The following is a 21331-nucleotide window of genomic DNA, read 5'->3' on the forward strand; positions in this document are numbered from 1 at the left end:
ATTCTGAAAAAACCGAATTCTGACCCCTTGCTTCCGGAGAACTACCGGCCCATCTCCCTCCTGCCTTGGACCGCCAAGGTCACTGAGGCTCACGTCAATACCACTCTGTCTGCCCACCTCTCGCGCAATAATATCTTAGACGAGAGTCAAAATGGGTTTCGTGCTCAGCACAGCACTGAAACGGCTCTGCTCTTCATGATCGAGCATCTGCGGACAGTGCTGGATGCGGGGCAGACCGCGGCGCTTTTATTGTTGGACCTGAGCGCCGCGTTCGACACGGTGTCTCATGACATCCTGTTGCGACGCCTGGAGGAGGTAGGGATAGTCGGGAAAGCCCTCGCGTGGTTCCGCTCATTCCTCTCGGACCGGTTTTTCAAGGTAGCCATTCCACCTGGCCAGTCCTCATACCACTCTTTGGATCTGGGAGTCCCTCAGGGCTCTGCCCTCAGTCCCACCTTATTCAACCTGTATGTGAAACCGCTGGCTGCTGTCGTCAGGCAGTATGGCCTTACGATGACATCGTATGCCGATGACACGCAGCTGGCGGTGACACTCAGTGGGAACCCTGAGGTGACTGCACCCAGATTCCAGGCGGGACTGATAGCTGTGGCGAGCTGGATGCGCAACAACTGCTTACAGCTCAATGCCAAGAAAACCGAGGTCCTGATTGTGGGGAAGCAGGCGGAACTCTGGGGAGACCAGTGGTGGCCTCTCGAACTGGGGGCGTTGCCCACTCCAGTTGACGTAGTCAAAAATCTGGGAGTTTGGCTGGACTCTAACCTTTCTTTCACCAGCCATACGAAAAAGACAGCAGCTACCTGTCATGGTATTCTGCGAGGACTCAGACCTGTCCTCAAATTTTTCGATCCTCCCACACGTCAACTGGTGGTGCAGGCCTCCATCCTGTCTCGGATAGACTATGGGAGTGCCCTACTCCTTGGAGTCAACCAGGCGGAGGCGACTAGGCTCCAGAGGGTGCAGAACGCTGCTGCACGGGCCATTGTCGGCCTCCCAAGACGATGTTCGGTTTCTCCTGTCTTGGCCTCTCTGCACTGGCTTCCGGTCAGACAGAGAATCAAATTCAAGGCTCTCTGCCTGACATTCAAGATTTTAAAACTGTCTTCTCCCCCGGCCTTGACAGGCCTTATCTCTTTTTATGTCCCTACACGATCTCTTAGATCAGAAGCCCAGTTTCTGGCGAACAAGCCTAGGTTCAGGCTCAGTAGGATGGGAGGTCGTTCCTTCCGTGTGATGGCGGCGGACTTATGGAATTCTCTCCCTGTTCAAATCCGCGCCATTAACAGCCTAACTCTTTTTAGACGGGCCATTAAAACTCACCTATTTACCTCGGTCAGTTAAATATCCCCCTTGTTCAGCTTTTGATCTGTTATGTTGCTGCATATGATCTGGCGCCAGGACGCCCCTTCGCTGGGGCAGCTGTTGCGCCTAATAAATGTTATTAACATAACATAACATAACATTAATCGACATTATAATAGGGTCACACTATCAATGCCCCGGAAATAATAACAACCTTTCATTGCATGACTCTGTCCCTATTGCACCAATGGTAACAACTTCCCTCCCTAACTTCCCACCCCCGACGCGATCCATCGTGCATATTCTCTATTGACAGTCGTTTCCAGGTATGACTATGGGTTAGTCTGTGTGGCACCTGTCATGGTTGGGACTCCCCTCCATCAGTGATCTGCTCCCCTTAGTCGACATGTGGGTTGCAGTCTCGTAGTGCCTGCACTAATGCTTCCCACACCGCTGCAGCCTCTAGCGCCCTGTCGTTTTTTCGCCTACGCGCCAACTGGAATTTCAGCGCGCTTTCCCCGGAAGCCCACTTCAGGAACTCCCCCCTCCATCTATGGCTGGAGGGCCCCACCGCTACCCTCCAGTGCCTCGTGATTTCTCGTTTTGCCAGTATGAGACCCAGATCTATAAATTTACTCGTGATTTTATTTTTGGACATGTGGGCAAACCAGTGCAACATACAAAGAGCCCTGTCAAACTCCAAGCCCCTCTCCGTTATCGTATTTAGGGTGTCACCCACTTCTTTCCAGTAAAGCCCCATCGCTGGGCAGGACCAAAGCATGTGGTCTAGTTCTGCCCACGCCATCGTGCACCTGGGGCACGCCGCCTCTTCAACCTTAAAATATTTTCGCATTTTCCCCGGCGTCAGGTATGCTCTATGGAGTGCACTAGTTGGAATCTGACGTTCCTCGAACTCTTCCAGGCTCGTCTCACTATCTGTGTCCAGGCCGTCTCAGGGATGTCCTTGCCTAGGTCTATTTCCCATTTTCCTTTCAATGCATCCAATGGCGGTAGGCTCTCATTGAGCATTCTAGAATACAAGCACGTGACCGCTTTAAAGGTCCCTGCTGCCATCGTAGTGTATTGGCAGGCCATCGATGTCTTAGGTTCCACTAGTCCTTCCTTCCAGTGTGCCTGAATCGCTCTAGTCCCCGCCATGTGCAATAAGAAATCACCGCTCGGCAAGTCAAATCTTTCTTGGACAGCCTGGTAGGGCAGCATGGCCCCGTCCTCATACAAGTCGCCTACCATCTGCACCCCAGCGTCCTCCCTGCTTTGTAGTCGCGACCAGTCCCCACCGTGTGGCAACGCCGTAAGCATCCCAAGCGGTATCTCGGGAGCATATGGGTGTAACACTCCTGCTCTGCGTTGAGTGCGATTCCAACAGAGTCTGATTGTTTTCTCCTCTGTGAGAAGATCCCTGAGGTCTAGTTTCTGTTGCAGAGCTATATAGGAAAGGGCGTGGTGTCCCCTTATCCCTCTGGTGTTCCGGTCCTCTAAATTCAGGCTCTATTTCTTGTGTGAAGATCTGCAACTGAGCAGCGAGGTAGTACAGTTCAAAGTCCGGTACCGCTAGTCCACCTTCAGCTTTGGGTCGTATAAGTGTCGCCTGTGCCACTCTACGTCTGCCTGTATCCCAGAGAAAAGACACTATGAGGGACTTCAGCAATTTGAAGGTGGAGCTAGGTATCCACACTGGTAGCGTTCGGAAATAATACAAGAAACGGGGGAGTACCACCATTTTTAAGAGGGCTATGCGGCCCGCTACCGATAAAGGGAACGTGGCCCAGAATGCCATGCTACCCTTCAGCGCCCTCACGCCTCGACCCACGTTCCCCTCCAGCATGTCCGCCGCCGTGTGATAGATGTGCACACCCAAGTATTTCAAGCAGGTGGGTTCCCAGCACACCGCTCGGGCCAAGTGTGGTTTAGTCTCTCCTTCCCTTACCGGGAACAGACATGTCTTGGACCAATTGACTCTCGAGCCCTAGACCCCCTCCCCCAAACCTGGAGAGCAGATTTTCGGCCCCCGTCAATGCCCTGTCAGCATCTTCTAGGAAGAGCAGTAGGTCGTCCGCGTAGAGTGACACGTATTGTTGCCCGACTCTGCTCCCCAAACCCCGGTAATGCCTCCCTGTCCTAAGGTCAATCACCAGAGGCTCGATCGCCAAGGCGAACAGTAGTGGGGACAACGAGCATCCTTGCCTCGTCCCTCGCTCCACTGGGTATTGTGACGATATCAGAGATCCAATTCTCACTCTGGCCACCGCGGACGTATAGAGAACCTTCGTCCATTGTAAGTAGCCCTCTCCTAAACCAAAGCGATCTAAAACTTTGTATAGATACTCCCATTCAAGACTGTCAAAGGCTTTCTCAATATCTACTGATAGTATCATTGAATTGTGTTTCTCCGAGTGATCATCGTCTAGTAATCGCACTAATCTCCTGATGTTCGCAGTAGTGTTCCGCGTTGGTATAAAGCCAGCTTGATCATCATGGACCAATGTGGTCATATGAGGCAACAAGCGGGCTGCTAGTAAGCTCAGTATCTTGTAGTCGGTGGTTAACATCGACAATGGTCTATATGAGGCCATAGCTTCTCTTTCCCTCCCCGGTTTCAGCAGTGGAATCACCAGCGCTTCACGCATCGATTGGGGCGACTGTCCTGCCTCCTTAGCCTCTTTATAAACTTCTTGGAGTCTTGGCGCCAGTATATCAACATATTTTCCATAAAATTCTATGGGTAATCCATCTAACCCCAGAGTTTTATTACGGGCCATACGCTTAATGGCACCCCGAATTTCCCCAAGCTCTATGTCTTTACCCAAGTCTTTGTTCTTCGTCTAACCCCGGCAGAGTCAGCTCCTCCAAGAAGATGTCAACAGCAGGGTCGCCGGCCTCCAGTTTGCTTTTATAGAGTGCCTCATAATAGAGCTTGAAACCCTGCAAGATTTCATTTTGAGTATGGACCATATCTCCCTCCTCTGTTGTTAGAGCTAGGATAGAGGAGCTCCTCTTCGCGGGGTTAGCCAGCCAAGCCCGCAGAGTCCCTGCTTTGTCGCCCTCTGCATGCTCTCTCATCATGTACGCTTTATGGTCGAAGCTGCGCAAACGTTCTACCTCAACTGCTACCTCCTCTCTAGTGTCATATGGATACTTCATTACATATATTGCGTTAAGTTAGCATGAGTGTATTACATGTTTAAACAGCCGTTTTGCCTTCGGCTTCAGTTTTGCACACGACACATCCTTGTTGTTGTCGCTTTCACCCTAGAAGCGGTGAGGTGGTTTATTTGAGAATAATATGTTATTTCTATGCTATCAGCTTTGCCTGGTACACTTGGTACAACTGTCTGCACACTGAGAGCTGCACACTCTAAGATTAACCTAACACAAGGTTGCTGGGAGGCCTGATCCTCGCACCACATTAGACATAACACAAATAATGTTGATGCCAACATTTTGGGCTCTACGCGGGTTTAAGATAGAGTTACACGGAATGAACACACACACTTGGTGCTGCGCATGAAGAGAGCTGGTAGCTGTTGATGTGATCTGCTCCTACTGACATTGAGAGGTATGGGGCCGCCCTGCGAAAGCCCGAATGAGACCTTCTTAGATATAAAATAATATGCTAGATAGGGTGCGCGAAATATAGGTGATATAGATTTCTATAGATTTTGCATTATAACATGTTATCACCTTTTGCTTACTATGGATTAGTGACTATGCTGCTGACTATGATTTTTATAATCTGCATTTTGGTATTATACAAGATACTGCGTTTGAGAACTTTGCATTGAATAATAAATATTTCAAACTTGCACTTGTGTTCTTTGACTCTCAGTTTTGGTTTGAAATGATTATATAACGAAAGAGTGTTCATGTGTTCCACGATTCCTGAGGTATTCTAAAGTTCATGTTCTGGTTTGTCTAAGACATGGATCATTCCATAATGAGCCATGAGACACTGTAGCTAGCTAGGTAAGGGGATTTCTGATACTGAGATGAGTTTTGGATCATCCTAACTCACTGAGGTTCTAGATCTCTATGCACAGTTCTGTGAGAGAACGGAAACCCTGCTACACTAGCTGTTCAGACCTCCTCCTGGAATTCAGGGTGGCCAGGTCTTGCTACCTCTGCCTCTCGAAGTTTAGACTCCGCTTTATCCAGGTCCCCCAGGAGTACTTTCCGTACACCTGCATATTTTCCAATGCAGAGGCCCCTAATAACCACTTTAAAAGCGTCCCATTCTGTCGCCCTCGTCGCTGTCGTACCAGCGTTTTCCATGAAGTACTGCGTTATCCCCTCTTCCAGTGTGGCTTGAAAAAGCGGGTCATCTAATGTTTCAGGACATAATTTCCAAGTAGGGACACATGAGATCCCGGCCATCCAATCCATCGTAACTAGCAGTGGGTTATGATCCGATATTGTTCTAGTTAGATATTCAGTGCGTACAATAGCGGGCGCTACTGTCGGGGAGCAGAACACTGCATCTAAACGCATGTGCAGCTCATGCATACTAGAGAAATAAGAGTAATCCCGGTCTCTCTGGTGCTGCACGCGCCAGGCGTCTATCAATCCCCAGCGCACCTGCCAGTCCAGTCTACCTTTGGACAAGCGGTATGTCGGGGAGTCAGCCAGTGGTGGGTGAGATCTGTCCATAGTAACATCTGTGACGGAGTTGAAATCCCCGCCCATTACTAGAGGATTCGCTAGGTACTGTCCCAGAGCTCCAGATATCCTCTCCAGGAAGTTCAATTGATCAACATTGGGTGCATATATACTGCAAAAGGCAATGTCCCTGCCTCTCAATTTCCCCTCAATGGCTAAATATCTACCCTCAGGGTCTACTGTTTGCCTAGTCAGTTGGAAAGGCACTCCCGCCCTGATCCTAATTAACGTCCCCTTAGCAAATGCAGAGTATGTGGTGTTGTATACTTGGCCTCTCCACCTACGGTGCAGCGCTATACCCTCAGCCTTTGTTAAGTGTGTTTCCTGAAGCAGCGCAATGTGAACTCCCCTACGGATTAAATAAGCATGAACTTTATGACTCCTGGTCATAGTGTGAAGCCCCCTCACATTCCAGGTTACACATTTAAAATTAGTTGAATCAGCCATTATCCCATAACATTCTGTGCGAACAAGAACATGATTTCGCTGTCGCGTCGGTGATGGCCCCTCCCCAACTTTTCCCCAACCGCCCTAATCCCCCCACCCCCCTAAGAACAGGACCTAGGAGCACCCATCTAGTTCCCATCTAAACCATGACAACTGTCAACAACTGTGAGGCCCAACAGTAGAGACTGGGCAAGCCTTATGGGCAAAGAGGGGGGTTGGTTACCAATGGGCAGCCGCCACTAAGTTTCTATTTTGGCAGTGTCCCTTCGAGCCCATTATAAACAGGTCTCTCCGCAAGTCCCCTCCCCCCCCAGACAGTGCACAGCCAAACTTTCCCGGCAAGAGATACCCATGGGAGTGCGCCAGTAGCAGTTCAACAACCCACCTTCCTCTGTGGAGTTGTGTAAATATTGTCCCTCATTTCCTCAGTCGCCTCTCACCATCATCATATTCCCCAGTCATACATCAAACCTGTGGGCATGAGTCCGGCCCAATCAGAACAGTCCATCTCGGGCATTTTCTTGTCTGTCTTAGCCCTCATCCAGCATCCCATCCGCTGTGGCTGGTGTGACCTTCGGCAGTTGCGTGCTGTCCGCCTCTGACTGCTCGGCATCCGATTCTTCATTGTCTTTGTTAGAGTCCGCTCGCCCCGGAGACTGCTGGCTCCCCGAGCCCAACAGCGCCAGCACCGTCTCCAGCGCCAATCGCCGCTCCGTCTCAGTGTCCTGCGCCAATGGTCCCTTCAGACTCACTTTGCGGCGTCGGAGCCTCCTTGATTTCCTCCGCTGTGGTGGGTCCGCGGGGACCCGTGTAGCCCGGTCTGCTCCATCCTTACCCGCTCTGTACAGTTCGAGCCACGTCCACACTTCTTCCGGGGTGTCGAAGAAAGTTGTTGAGCCATCCACAATGACTCGCAGCCTGGCCGGGAACAGCAGCGAATATTGGAGACCCTCGCTCCTTAATTCTCTCTTAACGGCCAGGAAGGAGGACCTGCACTGCTGCGTTTCGTAGGTGTAGTCCGGAAAAATGTTCACCTTACTGTTTCCCACCTGGTAGGTGCCCTGCGTGCGCGCTCTCTGGAGCAGAAGGTCCCTATCAAGATAGTGCAATAATCTTGCTACCACCGGTCACGGGGGTCGTCCCTGTGGAGGCGGCTGAGCGGGCATCCTGTGGGCTCTTTCTAGCGTGTAGAAGGTTGACAGGCCTTCCGGGGCTACCATAGTCTTGAGCCAGTTCTCCAGGTACTCCACCATGTCCTTCCCCTCCGTTTTTTCTGGCAGGCCCACTATACAGATGTTGTTCCGATGATTGCGCCCTTCTGCCTCCTCCGCCCTTTTCTCCAGCATTTCAACTCTATCCAGGACATCAGCCATGGCAGCCGTGAGGGCAGTCTGCTTCGGTCCCACGGATTGGAGCGTATCTTCCACCGCTGCCACTCTATCCGCAAGCTTGCCATGGTCTGCTCGTAAGAGGCCCAGGCCCGAGGCCACTTGTGCTATGTCCTGTTTTAGCGTCGCCTTGGTGTCCACTATTTCCTCTAAGGTTTTATCTACCTGCGATTGCAGGCGCGGGTCGCATGGTGGGTCCTGTTCTTCATCCTCGCCTTGTCCCGATAGCTCCGTATCTGATTGTGGTTGTATGCCTTCCTTCTTGCCTTTGAGTTTCCCCATGGTGGATCGCCGTAATAGCAGTGGCCGCTTCTAGTTTCAATATCTCTTAGGGTCGCCCAGTGTCAATGGGCGTGGGCGCACACCACCTGCCAACCAGGGTAGTTCGTCGGCCGCCTCCTATGAGGTCTTGGACTTGTGCCATTTCAGCGTATCTACCAATTGTCCTAGTCCTTGCCCCAGTGGCTGTGCCCGCGCTGGCGTCTCGCGTCTCCCCAGCGAGGGTCGTCCTCCGGTCCCCGGTCTCACCTTCTAGTAGTGCGCTCCCTTCCTCTAGCCTGCAGGACAGGAAGTCAGCTAAGCAACTCTGTAAACCAGTAGGCGTGGACGAGGTGCCTGCCACTGCTCTATTCCCCACTCCACTAGATGAGGAAGGTCTCTCCAGTTCTGGTTTCCTGCGCAGCGGCGTCCGAGCACATCAACCCTATTGCCAGTAAATCACCGTTGCAGACCCACCTTCACAGGATCACAGCCGTCCGGTCACCAGTAGGGCTGGGCTCGCCAGGGGACACAGCAGGGCTGCAGGCCTCTCCTTGCTCGGCTGTCCATAGACTGTTGTGCCTCCCCTCTCAGAAGTGCCCACGTTCATCAGCACCCTCTCCTCTTCGTCCAGAACCTCGTGGGGTCCCAGCACGCCGCCAGCCACCACCGCAACAGGCACCCCCCCACGGCCTCTCTTCCTCCGTACCGTGTCGCCATCTGCTCCAGCGTTAGCAAGCGCGTGTCCCCAGCTGTGGCATGTTCTCAGAAGCGTCCGGTGGGCACAAGGCCAGGTCGCATACGTGGCGAGCGCCTCGCCCGGTCATCAGGACAGCGCACCAGTTCTTTCCCACTGTGTCTTTAGCCGGATTATTCAGGAGCGTAGCCCCCCCTCGGGGCTATGCGGGCCGGTCGAAGCGCACCCAAACATGCCGTGCTCCCCTCTCACCACCACCGGCAGGCAAGATCAGGCTCACGTCCTCACGGGGCCGTGGTACGAGCTCGGGAGGAGCCGGACCCTCTGGTTCCCCTGGTCAGAGCTCCACTGGCATGTACGTCCCTCAGCCCGGTTGGCTTGCGCGCCAAGGGTGCCCCAGCAGCGCTACCGCCGGCGGGCGTGCGGGCCAGCAGTCGCGCGGTCTGGTTCTTCAATGGCCGTATCCCTCGCTTCAGTGGCTCCTGTTTGGGCTCCTCGTACCCGCCGCCGCCTCTGCCCAACGTCGCACGACAGCAGGGGGGACGGCCGATCCGGTTCCTGTCCACTCTGGCCGCAGCAGCTCCGCAATATGGTTCCTCCACTGCTTCTCCCTGTCGGCCACTGCCTGCTCCAGGCGAGCGCCGGTGGTCGATCTCTCTCGGCTCTCTCAAGCTGCTCTGCACTCCGCTAGTCCGCCATTTTGAGCTACGGCATTCGGACTTCCAAGCTCCAGTTCTCGGGTCGTCCGCCAAGAAAACACTCCAAAAGTTTGTCGAGTGGTCTGGACCCCCTCACATGCACCTTGAGTGAGTCTGGGGGGTTCGGGGAGTCTGCTAAACAGGATAATTATGGGCTCAGTGACGGAGCTCGTGAGTTAGGCGGCTGCCATCCGTGGCTCCAAGCCACGCCCTCCCTTAATGAGAATTCACATTCAATACATGAAAACAAGGTGTATGTACATAGACATTGTAATTAAAACTAACTACAACCACATAATTTCTTTCCATATAAACAAATCATAAATATGGAAAAAAGACTTCTTTTTAGTGCAATTTGTAACTTTTCAATCGTTATCGTAATTTCTGGGAAATAAATGAAAAAAACAAACTATATCTTAATCCATTCAATTTATCCAGATAGTGCCCTAAGTGATAACATTATAACCACACATTTTTAAGATCCTAAGACATTAGAATCATATCATGTTTCGATTTTCCCCATATATCCGTCAATCAATCTGCTCCAATTATTGTACTGATTGTCCTCCATATATCAAATATCCTCGGAACAAACCGAAAAACTTTCTCCTAAATCGGATGAATATCCAATAGGGAAACATGATTTCTAATGTCTCGTAATGAGATTACTATTATTACAATGTTGTGCAAGTGCCCCAATAACCTGATCAATGTCACTGTGAGATCATAATTAAATGTGGTATATGTCGTGATGTGAAACCCTAAAGAAAAACATTTGAAATAGTACAAAGGAAAATATTTTTTATATACATGAAAAAAAATCACATGAGTTTCCATTAGAAATACTGTAAGTAATGCAATGATGTCCAGATATTCAGAGCATTGGGGAGGATCATACTCCTATATGTGTTGCCAGTTCTTCCTCCGTATTCATGCCCAATGTTATTTTGGTATGCATATCAAGTATACACAACTGCTTCTCTCTGTCACCACCTCGTATGCTTTTTATTATACGGTCTACCCTAAAGAATATAAGCAATGTCCAATCTCTATTATGTGTGTTGTAAAAATGTCAGTCTACAAGATAATTGAAATCCAAATTAGTTATGTTCCAAAATGTTTTTTCAATTGTAGTTTCGTACTACCTATGTACTGAGGCCACATGGGCACTAAGATATAGATTACAAAATCAGTGGTACGGGTGATAGATTTGCGAATCATCCTGCCCTTTCCATCCCAAGTTTTGAAGCTCATGCAACTGTACGTGTGCTTACATGCCTTACATGAATTGCATTTGTAAAATCCCTCCTTTGCTTGCAACAAAGTCCCTTTAGACTCATTGGTTTGAAAACTGTGCACCAATTTGCCCTTTATGGATCTTGCTCCTCTGTAGGTGACCATAGGGGCAATACCTACACTCTTCCCAATCACAGGATCAGCCCGAATGAGTCCCCAATATTTTTTTTAAATAGTTCTAAACTGGTGTGATCTTACGTTGAAGGTGGTAATCATTCTGGGAATGCTGTTGGATTGTTTTATGACGGAATCCTTTCTATCTTTAAATAGGACATCCTCATGTTTATTGTCCTGTAATTTATGTCTAGCTTTGGAAAGAATTTATTTGCATAACCTCTCTTTTTTGATCTTTTGCATCATGTTGTTGCTCTCTATTGAAACCTTCATCGGTATTGCAGTTTCTGCGGCTTGTAACAATTCACCATAAGGTATGCTGTTTATAAGTGAGGCTGGATGATGAATTTTGAGCATTCCCAGCCGTTTCTTTCCTGAAGAGGTTAGTGACTACTTTGTTTTTTCGGATAGTGGTAGCAATAGACCCCCTCCCCCCCAAAAAAAACAGTGAGCACATATTTATCCCACTTTTGCTGCTCTCCTTCAACTCCACTTTTGCTGCTCCACAAAGACCAGCTAACTGGTGTGATGGGGGCACTTTAGCCACGGTGCCACCTGACCTCTAATTCAAGTCTGAACCTGCCTCATTCTCACTTTGTAGTCTATTTCCCTTTCCACGCCATTGCCTGCTGCTCATCTCTTTTTCTGTGTTTATTGTTGCCATCGACACAGTTTGTTGTGACGTAGCCCCAGGTTGTTCTTCTCTTTCTTTTTGCAGTGCGCTTCCCCCATCTGTTCTCACCTGTCCTCTTCTGCCCTGGAGCCTCACCCTGTATGTCCTTCTCCACCCTGCACTCTGCGTAAAGGCTCCTTGGTGCACCACAGCAGCTGCTATGTTTTGACAGCAGGTACTGATCTGTTTTTTTCAGGGGGGGGTCTCCCTCCCTCACCCTTTCTTCCTCCACCCTCTACACCCTCTGTAGCCACATTATCTACTATCCTTGGGTTGACTTCATTGTTCATGTCCGCCTCACTTACAGCTTCCTGCTGCAATTCAGGCTGGCAACTTTCAGGATCTTCCTGGATGCAGTATCACAAAGATGATGATGAGGATGATTATTCCACAACTGTTCTTTCATTGTTGTTCCATTTATGCCCCGTTTGCCTCCCCTACCTTTTTTCCTTCTTACTTCTGTGTCTTCCCCGTTGTCTGTGGAGGAGATGTGGCATAGCAGCTCAAGCTGCCGCCTTTGCTCCCCAGGGATCCAGATTCGAAACCTGACCTTGGTGCTACCTAGACTCAACACTGTGCGCTTCTGCGCAAACCTTTTTAAGTCTCGCTGGTACTGCATCCGAAGGATGCTTCCAGCTGGAGACGTATAGCCGCCCGTCTGGGGGAATTAGGGACAAGAGGGTGTTACGAGCTTTTCTGCCGGATTTGGGTGCGCGCACGTTCCGTTCCGCGCCGCGCCGTGCACTTCCCTCCCATTTCTTGAAGTTGGCACACATGAGCGCGCATATACACACACAGACAGACATACACTCGCTCACACACACACACACACACGAGCACCCATACATACAGAGAAGCTACCCCCGCCGTCGCATACACACACTGCATACACACACGCTCCCCCCCTTACCTCACCAGAGACACACACATGAGCGCACATACACACACGCACGCATACAGAGACACCCCCGCCGTCGCACACATACACACACACACGCGCCCCCCGCTCCCGAATACAGTCCCACTTACCGCCAATCCGGTGTTCTGTAGCCTCAGCGGGGCTCTCCCTCAGGCATGGGAGCCCCGCGTCACCACTGCTACTCGGGCCAGGAACTCCGTGGGCGCTGATTCGCGCACAAGACGGAAGTCCCGCCCCCACGCTAAGTTTCGTTTTCATTAGTGCGTACGCACATCTTGTTGTGTGTTCCCGTGTGTCACTGCTTCTTTTGGTGTGAAGAAGACTGGCTCGCGCACCCGAGACTGCAGCCAGCCAGCACTGAGCCGCAGATGAGTCCGTCATCAGAGAGAAGGGTGCAGCCAACCAGCCAGCACTGAGCCGCAGATGAGTCAGTCATCAGAGAGGAGGGTGCAGCCAGCCAGCCAGCACTGAGCCGCAGATGAGTCCATCATCAGAGAGGAGGGCTGGGTGATGCTGGGTTTTTTTTTTCTTTCAAAAAGCTGACCTCTGACCCGCTGGTGGGCTCAAGTGATGCTGATCATTTGCACCCTCCTGGTGCCCCCCAGCAGATGAGGCTCGGTGCAGCTGCTGGCTCGTTTAGTTTTAGGATACGGCTGCTGCGTCGGGGCTGGTTGCGTTGGAAACCGGCGCGTGCCTATTCAGGTCCACACCTTCAGCAGCCGCTTGGGTACATTCCTCGCCACTTGATATGGTAATCCACCGCTGTGAAGGCTGCATTCCTTCTCCCTGCTTGTGGCTGCCGAGCCGCCGCTGTTCACTAGTTACTGCTTGCCTCGTCTGCGTCATCAGAGCAGGGGGAGGGACGCAGATAGGAGGTGTTTGGGCAGCCTGGGAGGAAAGTGCGTGTCTGTTGCACACGTCTGTGGTTGAAGCACATATACTGCCTTTGAATTACAATTTGATCAGCATCTCAAAGTGACTAAATTGTATTTCAGATGTTCTTTGCCAAAGTTCTATTTTTTAGGGCCGATAAAAAGAACAATAGTTTGGAACCTAAAGCTTTCGTGTAACACACCAGTGCAAGCTGGGAGTGCAGGCGTTGAGCACTACAATTAAAAAAACACGGTGTAATACTTCGGGTAACAAAGGTTCCTGAAAGGCAAGCCGTGGAGCAGGCCGCCCAAGCTCCCAGATCCACGCGTGAATATCTCACCCCCTCTGGAATTCTTTGCATTCAACATACATACATGCGAACAGACCCTGCTCTGGCGACAGGCTGCCAATTGTGTAAGCCAAGAGAATGCTAACATTTTAGCTGTCACCCGCCTAAAATGACCTCTACTTCACTACATGTCACTGGGGAAAATACATTCTCCTCAATGTTTTCCAAAATCTACAACTTTCCAGTTTTAAAATGTTGGAATGTATGATTCAAATATCTACAGTCCATTTTTACCAATTATAAAACCAGGACTACAAGTCCCAGAATGCTGAGAAAAACTTAACTGGATGTCTGGGAGGCTTGAGAGCTCTCAGTGATTGTTGTCTTGATGATGTACACCATGTTGTAGATCTATATTAGGGGGCTGTTTTGAGGTTGTGGCTTAAAGTCCGCAATAAACCATGGCCTGTTTAGGGTTAAAGTAGGTTGACCCAAAGACCCAAAGACTTTTCTACCCAGGGCTCTTTTTGTGCAGATCTTCATTATGTAATGGGTCTTTATCAGTGTCTACTACTGATGCAAATATAAACTACGATTCCCAGAAAGCACAGATTTGCAAAATGCTAGCCTGGGACTCTAAATCGGGTATTCATATGAAATTTGAGTCATCTGGTCACCTTAGCTTACAATTGTTCTTAAGTCTGGATAGAGCTTTAGACCGCATGATCCGGGTTTTATTTATTTTTTAAATTACTGTTGGTATGTGATTCCACGTCGTCGGGGATATATCATGGCGACAGGTTTGGACTTCAACTTGCTGATGCATTCTGGGAATTACAGTCTCAGTTCACTTTAACTGAATTCGTTGCAGTAAAATATTTCATTGCACTTGGCTATAACATAAAGTCGACGACTGCAAACGTTACGCCTTAATAATGTTTGGTAATGGATTTACACGATACAAATTGGGAGCACGTTGTTCCATGTAAGTGAACCAAGCGTTGTTTTACTCTTTGCATTCTGGTACTTGTACAGTGCCTGCACTAACACTGCAGTAGTACAGGTACCCACCCCCTCCCTTCCTCCACCACCCCATCTGAAATATGTCACTTTAATGCACTTTAATGCACTGCTTTCTAACAGGAATTTCAAACCTACAACTACCAGAACGCCAAAAATGGCTACTAGAACGCAAAAACGGAACAGGCTTAAATAAGCAACACATAGATGCCATAGGACAACCGAAGTACTACGCATGAAGATAGTGAACAGTAAAATGCAAATACAATGCATACCTACGACGTAATGGTGCTTTGGTTTCGTATCCCCCCCCCCCATCCGGTGCATTACATACATTCTAATGTAACATCGTCAAACTATTTATAGATAAAAGTTCATCAAACATCTGGGCCTATTAGCTACAGTGTAAGTAGCGTCCTTTATTTGAACCCACCTACCTTAAAAAAAACAAGCATTTGCAATGCAATAGGTTTTGCATTTACACGAGTGCAAGCTATTGGCATTGTAAATTACAATGCCTTTTATTTATGTTTTAAAAACGATAACAAAAATAAAAGGCATTGTCATTTACAATGCCAATAGCTCAAACTCTCGTAAATGCGAGACCTATTGCATTGCAAATGCTTGTTCTAAATGTGTGTTAAATGTATCCATGTAATCCCCACTTGATGTACACAATCTTGTAGATCATCTCCAGACCCCCCAAAGAGGATTCTTTACAGCTAGGTTTGTGCTATGTAAACACATACATACTACCCCTTTCATCCACATTGATTCTCACTGTTTCTTGTCATCCTTACCATGTCCTGCCACTGCTTCTTATCACCATTGCCCTCTTTCTTTTTTTACCAATACACATTCCTTTATAACAATGCACTGACAGAGTGATTTTGCACTTTTTCTCAGCAGAAAAAACCATATCAAGGTTAAGACAGTACAAATAATTTTATTTGCTAGAGTGCACCTGGTAATGGCTATACTCCTCACAGTTACATTATCTGAATGGCTCAAGTACTGGATACAGGTTGTGCTATCAACTGAGGATCCGGCGCTTCAACCCGAGGCGCTGAACATAGTGGCGGGTTGATCTTCTTCCTAAAACATCCAGGCTAGATCATTTTACTTTCTCTCATAAGAATTTCTCTAATCCCTGCTACCCCCCCCCCTTAAATCTTAACAAACTACTCAAGTTTTCCTGGTGGTTCCTCTTTTAAGGCCATCATGTCATTATATAATCGCCAACTCTATAAAAACAGGATCACTATCAGCTATACAATCGCTTATTTGCCACATTCCCTTCATCTGAGCCAATGTCAACAGTGGAGGCTACTTCGCAATAGTATGCTCGTAAACAGCTACCTTCAACTTCAAATTGAAAAGACTGATGCTCAGCAGCCAACCTAGCTGTAAGTGTTCTATCACCACCAGGCAGGAGAATGAAGACTCATAGCTCGTGGTGGGTGTTTAGAATGAACTTCGTTCTCCACAAGAACATACAGAAGTTCACAAAATCCCAGGTGCATGCAAGAAGTTCCCTTTCAATGAGCAAATAATGTTTTTTATCCTCTGGAGCCATTCCCCACAATACCTTCCCTCTACAGCTGTGTTGTATTAGCACTGCTCCAGTGCACAGTTAGTAGTGTCCACTGCCACAATGCACTGCTCCCCATCAAATAGGCTTTAAGCAAGGCACACTCGCAAGATCCGGCTTAAGAAACTCAAAAGCTTTGCTCTCTTCCCTACCCACACCAATTTCAAACGATTTTCAACAGTATTCTCAAAGGCTCAGCCTTGCTTCAGTAATCCACTACAAACTTTGAGTAAAGTCCATGAGACCTAGAAATCCCAATAGCTGCTCCTTGCAAGTCGGATTAGTGGCATCTGATATTATCTTCACATGAGTCTCTTGATGCCTTATGGCATCAAGAGCCCTCTCAGGATTATCATAATGTTGTGCATGGCCCTTTTCAAAGGACTGTATCCCCTCTAGAAAGGAAGGCTCTGTGCCATCAGGTACCCTTGCACCTGCCACAGTTTACAGCATCTAGTACATGCTAGTTATGAGATGCAGATCTCTCCAGATGGGATGGTTATGAACTCTCAAAGCTGAGGTCCCCACAACTTTGATGCAGCTCCCTGATGGAGCCACCGAAGGAGATGATTCGATTGATTCTATGATATCTTTGGTTCAGAGGTCATTAACCCCTTGTGTGCTCGTGACGGAACGGTTCCGTCACGAGCCTCAGGTGGGCTGTGCAAGTGATGGAACGGTTCCGTCACAGCCCGCTCGCCGCGCCTGCGCGGCGCGAATTCCGCACCTACGCTGAGCGTTCTATTAGGTGGGCGGGCCGTGATGGAACCGTTCCGTCACAAGGACAGCCCACCCGAGGCTCGCGACGGAGCAGTTCCGTCACGAGCACGGGAGCGCCGCGCAGTCCCGCCTCCCCCTGAGTACTGCGGCGGAATAGCCGCCGCAGCTAAGGGGTTAAACATCTTCTTTAGTATATCCCTGTACAACAACAGGACATTCCGCTAGCCATGTCTTTCTGGGACTGCTTCCTTCTTGTGCATATTTTTCTAACTTGTTACTAAACACACAAAGTTCTCTCTGACTGCTCACGTGTACCTCACCTTCATGGTTGGAAATGCACATTACCGGGATCATTGATGTACACTGGGAGATCAACCAGAGGGAAAAATCTGATACCCATCGCCGACTTCTGAGGCCAACCTAAAACTTTGTTCAGCCACCTATACTGACCTGTATGTTTTGCCTCTTGAAATCTATATGTCCCCCAAAAATGTCCAAGGGTATTTATCTTCTGCTTCGTGTATCCTCCTGGGCATATACCAGTGTGTAAGAGCTTCCCGGGCTGTCTTAATCTTTGTACCAAACCTCCATACAAGATTATAAAGCAGATACCGCAATCTACGTGCTTCTCCAAATCCTTACATTTCTTTTCTGAACCCATGCTCAAAACCACATTGGGTTTTAAACCTACATCTCCCATACCCCCAGTGCACTCCAAGCTTCAGTGGGGGAATGCATACTGGCTTTCAATGTCCACATCACATTAGAAATCAGTTTCCCAGTGATGGCACAGCCAAGCTTCAAACGCAAAGTGTTCTACATAGTCTAAGTACACTTCCCCGTAAAACTTCCCGCTAACACTACTGTGTATGGATGGAGCAATTTAAGTGAGTGTTATGACAGCATCTGTTACACTGTAGTCGATGGTTGCCTCGGACCGGACACAGACTCCAAGAATTCCTGGCATGTCCTTACTTTGGGATCAGGATGCCTGCTGCTCCTGGCCCTCTAATTGCTAGTGAAGTGCATTCTCCCAGTGAACTGATGTTTTGCTTTACACTCCCAAATAAAAGAAATTCAGCACTTCCCAGCAGAGGCACTTGATAAAGGAAGAAAGCACCTGGAAAGGGGTGGTGGCTCCACAATCCTCAAATGAGGCGCATCAAGAGACAGTTTTCAGAACAAAGCTTGTTTTTTCTTGTGTGCAACTCTATCAGAAAGGCGTTCCCAGCTGTCAAATGAATCACATATAACAACATACCAATTTAGATATATGTATATTCCAACTTCTTTGTGTCGCTGATTCCCGAGCCTCTTGATAACGGTGAGCTGTGCAGTGGGGTAGCAAACCCCTGAAATCACCACCAAGTTGTGTTTCATATCCAGTTAGGTAGGACTAGCTGAAAACTGAATCCTTGATCGCAGGGTTGGGTTACATGCAGCTTCCAGATCTTTTTAAAGGAGCACCACATGTGAGACAACAGTGTAATAGATATAGACAACAAACTTTGGAGATTTGTGACCATATTTTCATAACAATGTTGTTGCAGGATTATATTCAAAATAATTTTAATATTACAACGTAATAATGACATGGGCATGTAACTCCTTGTTGTGGTGGACCATATTAAGGAGCTGTGTCTATTAGGGCGGTATGGAATCAACACTATGGTTTTCAGGGGGCGATGCACAGGCAGGCTCATGCGTGAATAACATTTAACAGTTGCAGCAAGTTAATAAAAAGGGATTATTACTTTGTAATATATACAACTAATAATGAAACCTTCACAAAATAGTCAAATGCATGGGATAAAACACAAACCGATAATTATAGTAAAACACATACAAATAATAGCACATACAAGTCGGAACACTCACAGCCCAAATAACAATAATGGAGCCAAACATAAGCAGATTATAATAATGGAGCATTCACAAGTAAAATGCAAGGAAATAGAACACAAGTAAATAATACATTTATAGGAGAATAACTGTATGGACATGAATATATAGTTAAGAACAGAAATACTTCACAGGCTGGTCACTCAGCACACAAAAACACATGTAGAAATAACTCTATATCTCTACATATATCTCAGTACCAATGATCAGAGAAAATACCTCATCGGCTGCAATATCTTCATCTTAGCCCACACAAGACTGGGGATCCCAAATTACGGTCCCTAGGATCAAGAGACTCCTCAAGCCGGGAAATGCAGCACTGAGCAGATGCATCCACCTCTCAGGAGAAATCTGTTTTTCGAACCATGAAACCCCAGTTTTTATAATAATCTCAATGCATGAGAAGTTGCGAAAAAACACCCTTTATGTCACCAAAACTTACTGGTGATGGCCAGGCTCCCGCTAGCATCCCAAGGCTGAGGATTCCTCATTCATTCGCCTCACGCTCCCACACTACATGTTTCAGCCCCTTATCTTAGTGAAGCCAGAGAAAGTAGAAAACATCTCACAAGTACAAAAAGCACCCTCAAAGAGGAAAACAATCTTGAACGTTCACAACCTAAATAACCGTAAGTAATCTGGGGGCCTGCTTGTGTGTGCAGAACTAAAGCCAGACAGAGTCCGAATTCAAGATGGAGTTTGGGCTCATAAAAGCGAATAGGTAAAACTTCATTTCCCAATGTACAAAATAATGCATATTTGCACACCACAGCCCAGAGCACTAGACTTCCAGACAGGGAAGCACATTCCACACATTTATCTCTCTCGTGCTTTCAAACGGATATCCCACATGTTCTGTTTCAGTCAAGGCCGTTTTGCTCTGGCTGAGGAGAAGATCTGTAATCCTACTCTTAAGCTATAAGGAGACACAAAATGCAATCAAAAGGCAAAATGCAAGTACACAAAAATGATGATGTACATTCAAGATGGAGTAAGTTAAAACAATGGTAGTCAAAGGTCACCACATGGTCCCAATACACATGAGTACACATAGCACTACAACTGAAGCACAGGCATGGTTGGACAGGATGAAGGTTTATTCCACACCGTGCAAGATCAACACAACAGGGGCAGTAGATGTAAGCAGAAACCATGACTGGCGACAACCTCCTACTACCACTTCAAATCACCACTCTTGAAAGTCTCTCTGTTATTAGAAAATCTCACACTGAAGAAACGTTTGAGGAAGGTGTGGTTGTGCACATGTTATCAGCAGAAACATTTTTGCGTTAGTCGCTCAAGCAAAGGTATCATTTGAAATCTTGCTCCTTTTTTCCTTCCCACTCTAAGGCTCTTACTATTGCAGCTTGTTTGCTGGAGGGAGATGGGAGTTAAGTTCACATTCCTTGTCCATGCAGTCAGTGTCTACTCCCTATAAACCTAGGGAGCTCATTTTTCTATTTTAAGCAGGCATTTGTGGTGGTTTTCTTACAAGGTCTACTTTTTGTCTTTGGTTTCTTAGACTGCGTTCCTCTTTTGCCAGTTTGCACTCACTCGTGATGAAACCAACTTTCCGGAGCCGGACCGCTTCCTGCCCCGCCGGTGGCTGCGGGACACGGACCTGAAGCCCCATCCTTTCAGCTCCATTCCATTTGGGTTTGGAGTCCGGGCCTGTGTGGGTCGGCGGATCTCAGAAATGGAGATGTACTTGACCCTCTCACGGGTAGGTTCATGGTGGATTCCAAAGAAAGTAACAATTTTGCCAAGCGGTATCAAGGCTGACTAGAAATCATGACTGAGATGGGGTTGAATAAGGGAGGGCCATATGATGCCTACTGATGTAGTACACACTACAAATTATATGGTCTTATATTTGGCACTTAATCATAGTTACTCAAAATTATTATATATCTTAGATTGATTAATTATTAATATTCTGCCCAAGCGTTCCCACCCTCAGGAAAATGAATGGCTGAGTCAGGAATTTGCCTCTTGTACTTGTATGTTAAACACTGATCTCTGCAGCAGCCTCTCAGCTCAATGGGAGAGCTGGGACTAGCTGCAAAGGTTTCTCATAAGATTGAAGAGACATTATTTGGATCAGATGTGGAAACTGAAGGAGTGAAATGAGCGCGAAACGAGAGATGGCTTCTATGAATAACCTGTGGATAAGTGATTCCTGCATCAAAGAATATAATTGTACTGCAAACAAATCCGTTTTCTTTTTAAATGGAACCTAGTTTCAAAGTGTATTCTTCCACCATCTTTTTATACTGCATCATTTATTCTAGACTTTTCACATAGTGCTCGATTCTGGTTCAATGGGCAGTTGGGATGCTAAGCACAGGAAAATAGTAATATACCCAGGACCATATGATTTGGCCTACTGTGGAACTTCGTGCCACATTACAGGTGCCGTTCCTCCACAATTGGTGATGTAACCCCAAGACCA

The 21331-nt window shown here is 47.9% G+C and overlaps 1 protein-coding gene across 1 annotated transcript in view; it reads left to right on the forward strand.

Annotated features, from left to right (window-relative positions):
• Nucleotides 1-21331, forward strand: part of LOC147729552 (sterol 26-hydroxylase, mitochondrial-like) — a 154967-nt gene that overhangs the window by 114608 nt on the left and 19028 nt on the right. The window contains exon 9 of the mRNA XM_086954447.1: nt 20402-20602. Coding sequence (XP_086810573.1) covers nt 20402-20602 — 201 coding nt within the window. The remainder of the gene's footprint in view (nt 1-20401; nt 20603-21331) is intronic.

Source organism: Lissotriton vulgaris, chromosome 2_1, assembly GCF_964263255.1.
Source record: "Lissotriton vulgaris chromosome 2_1, aLisVul1.2, whole genome shotgun sequence".
NCBI classification, from domain to species: Eukaryota; Metazoa; Chordata; class Amphibia; order Caudata; family Salamandridae; genus Lissotriton; species Lissotriton vulgaris.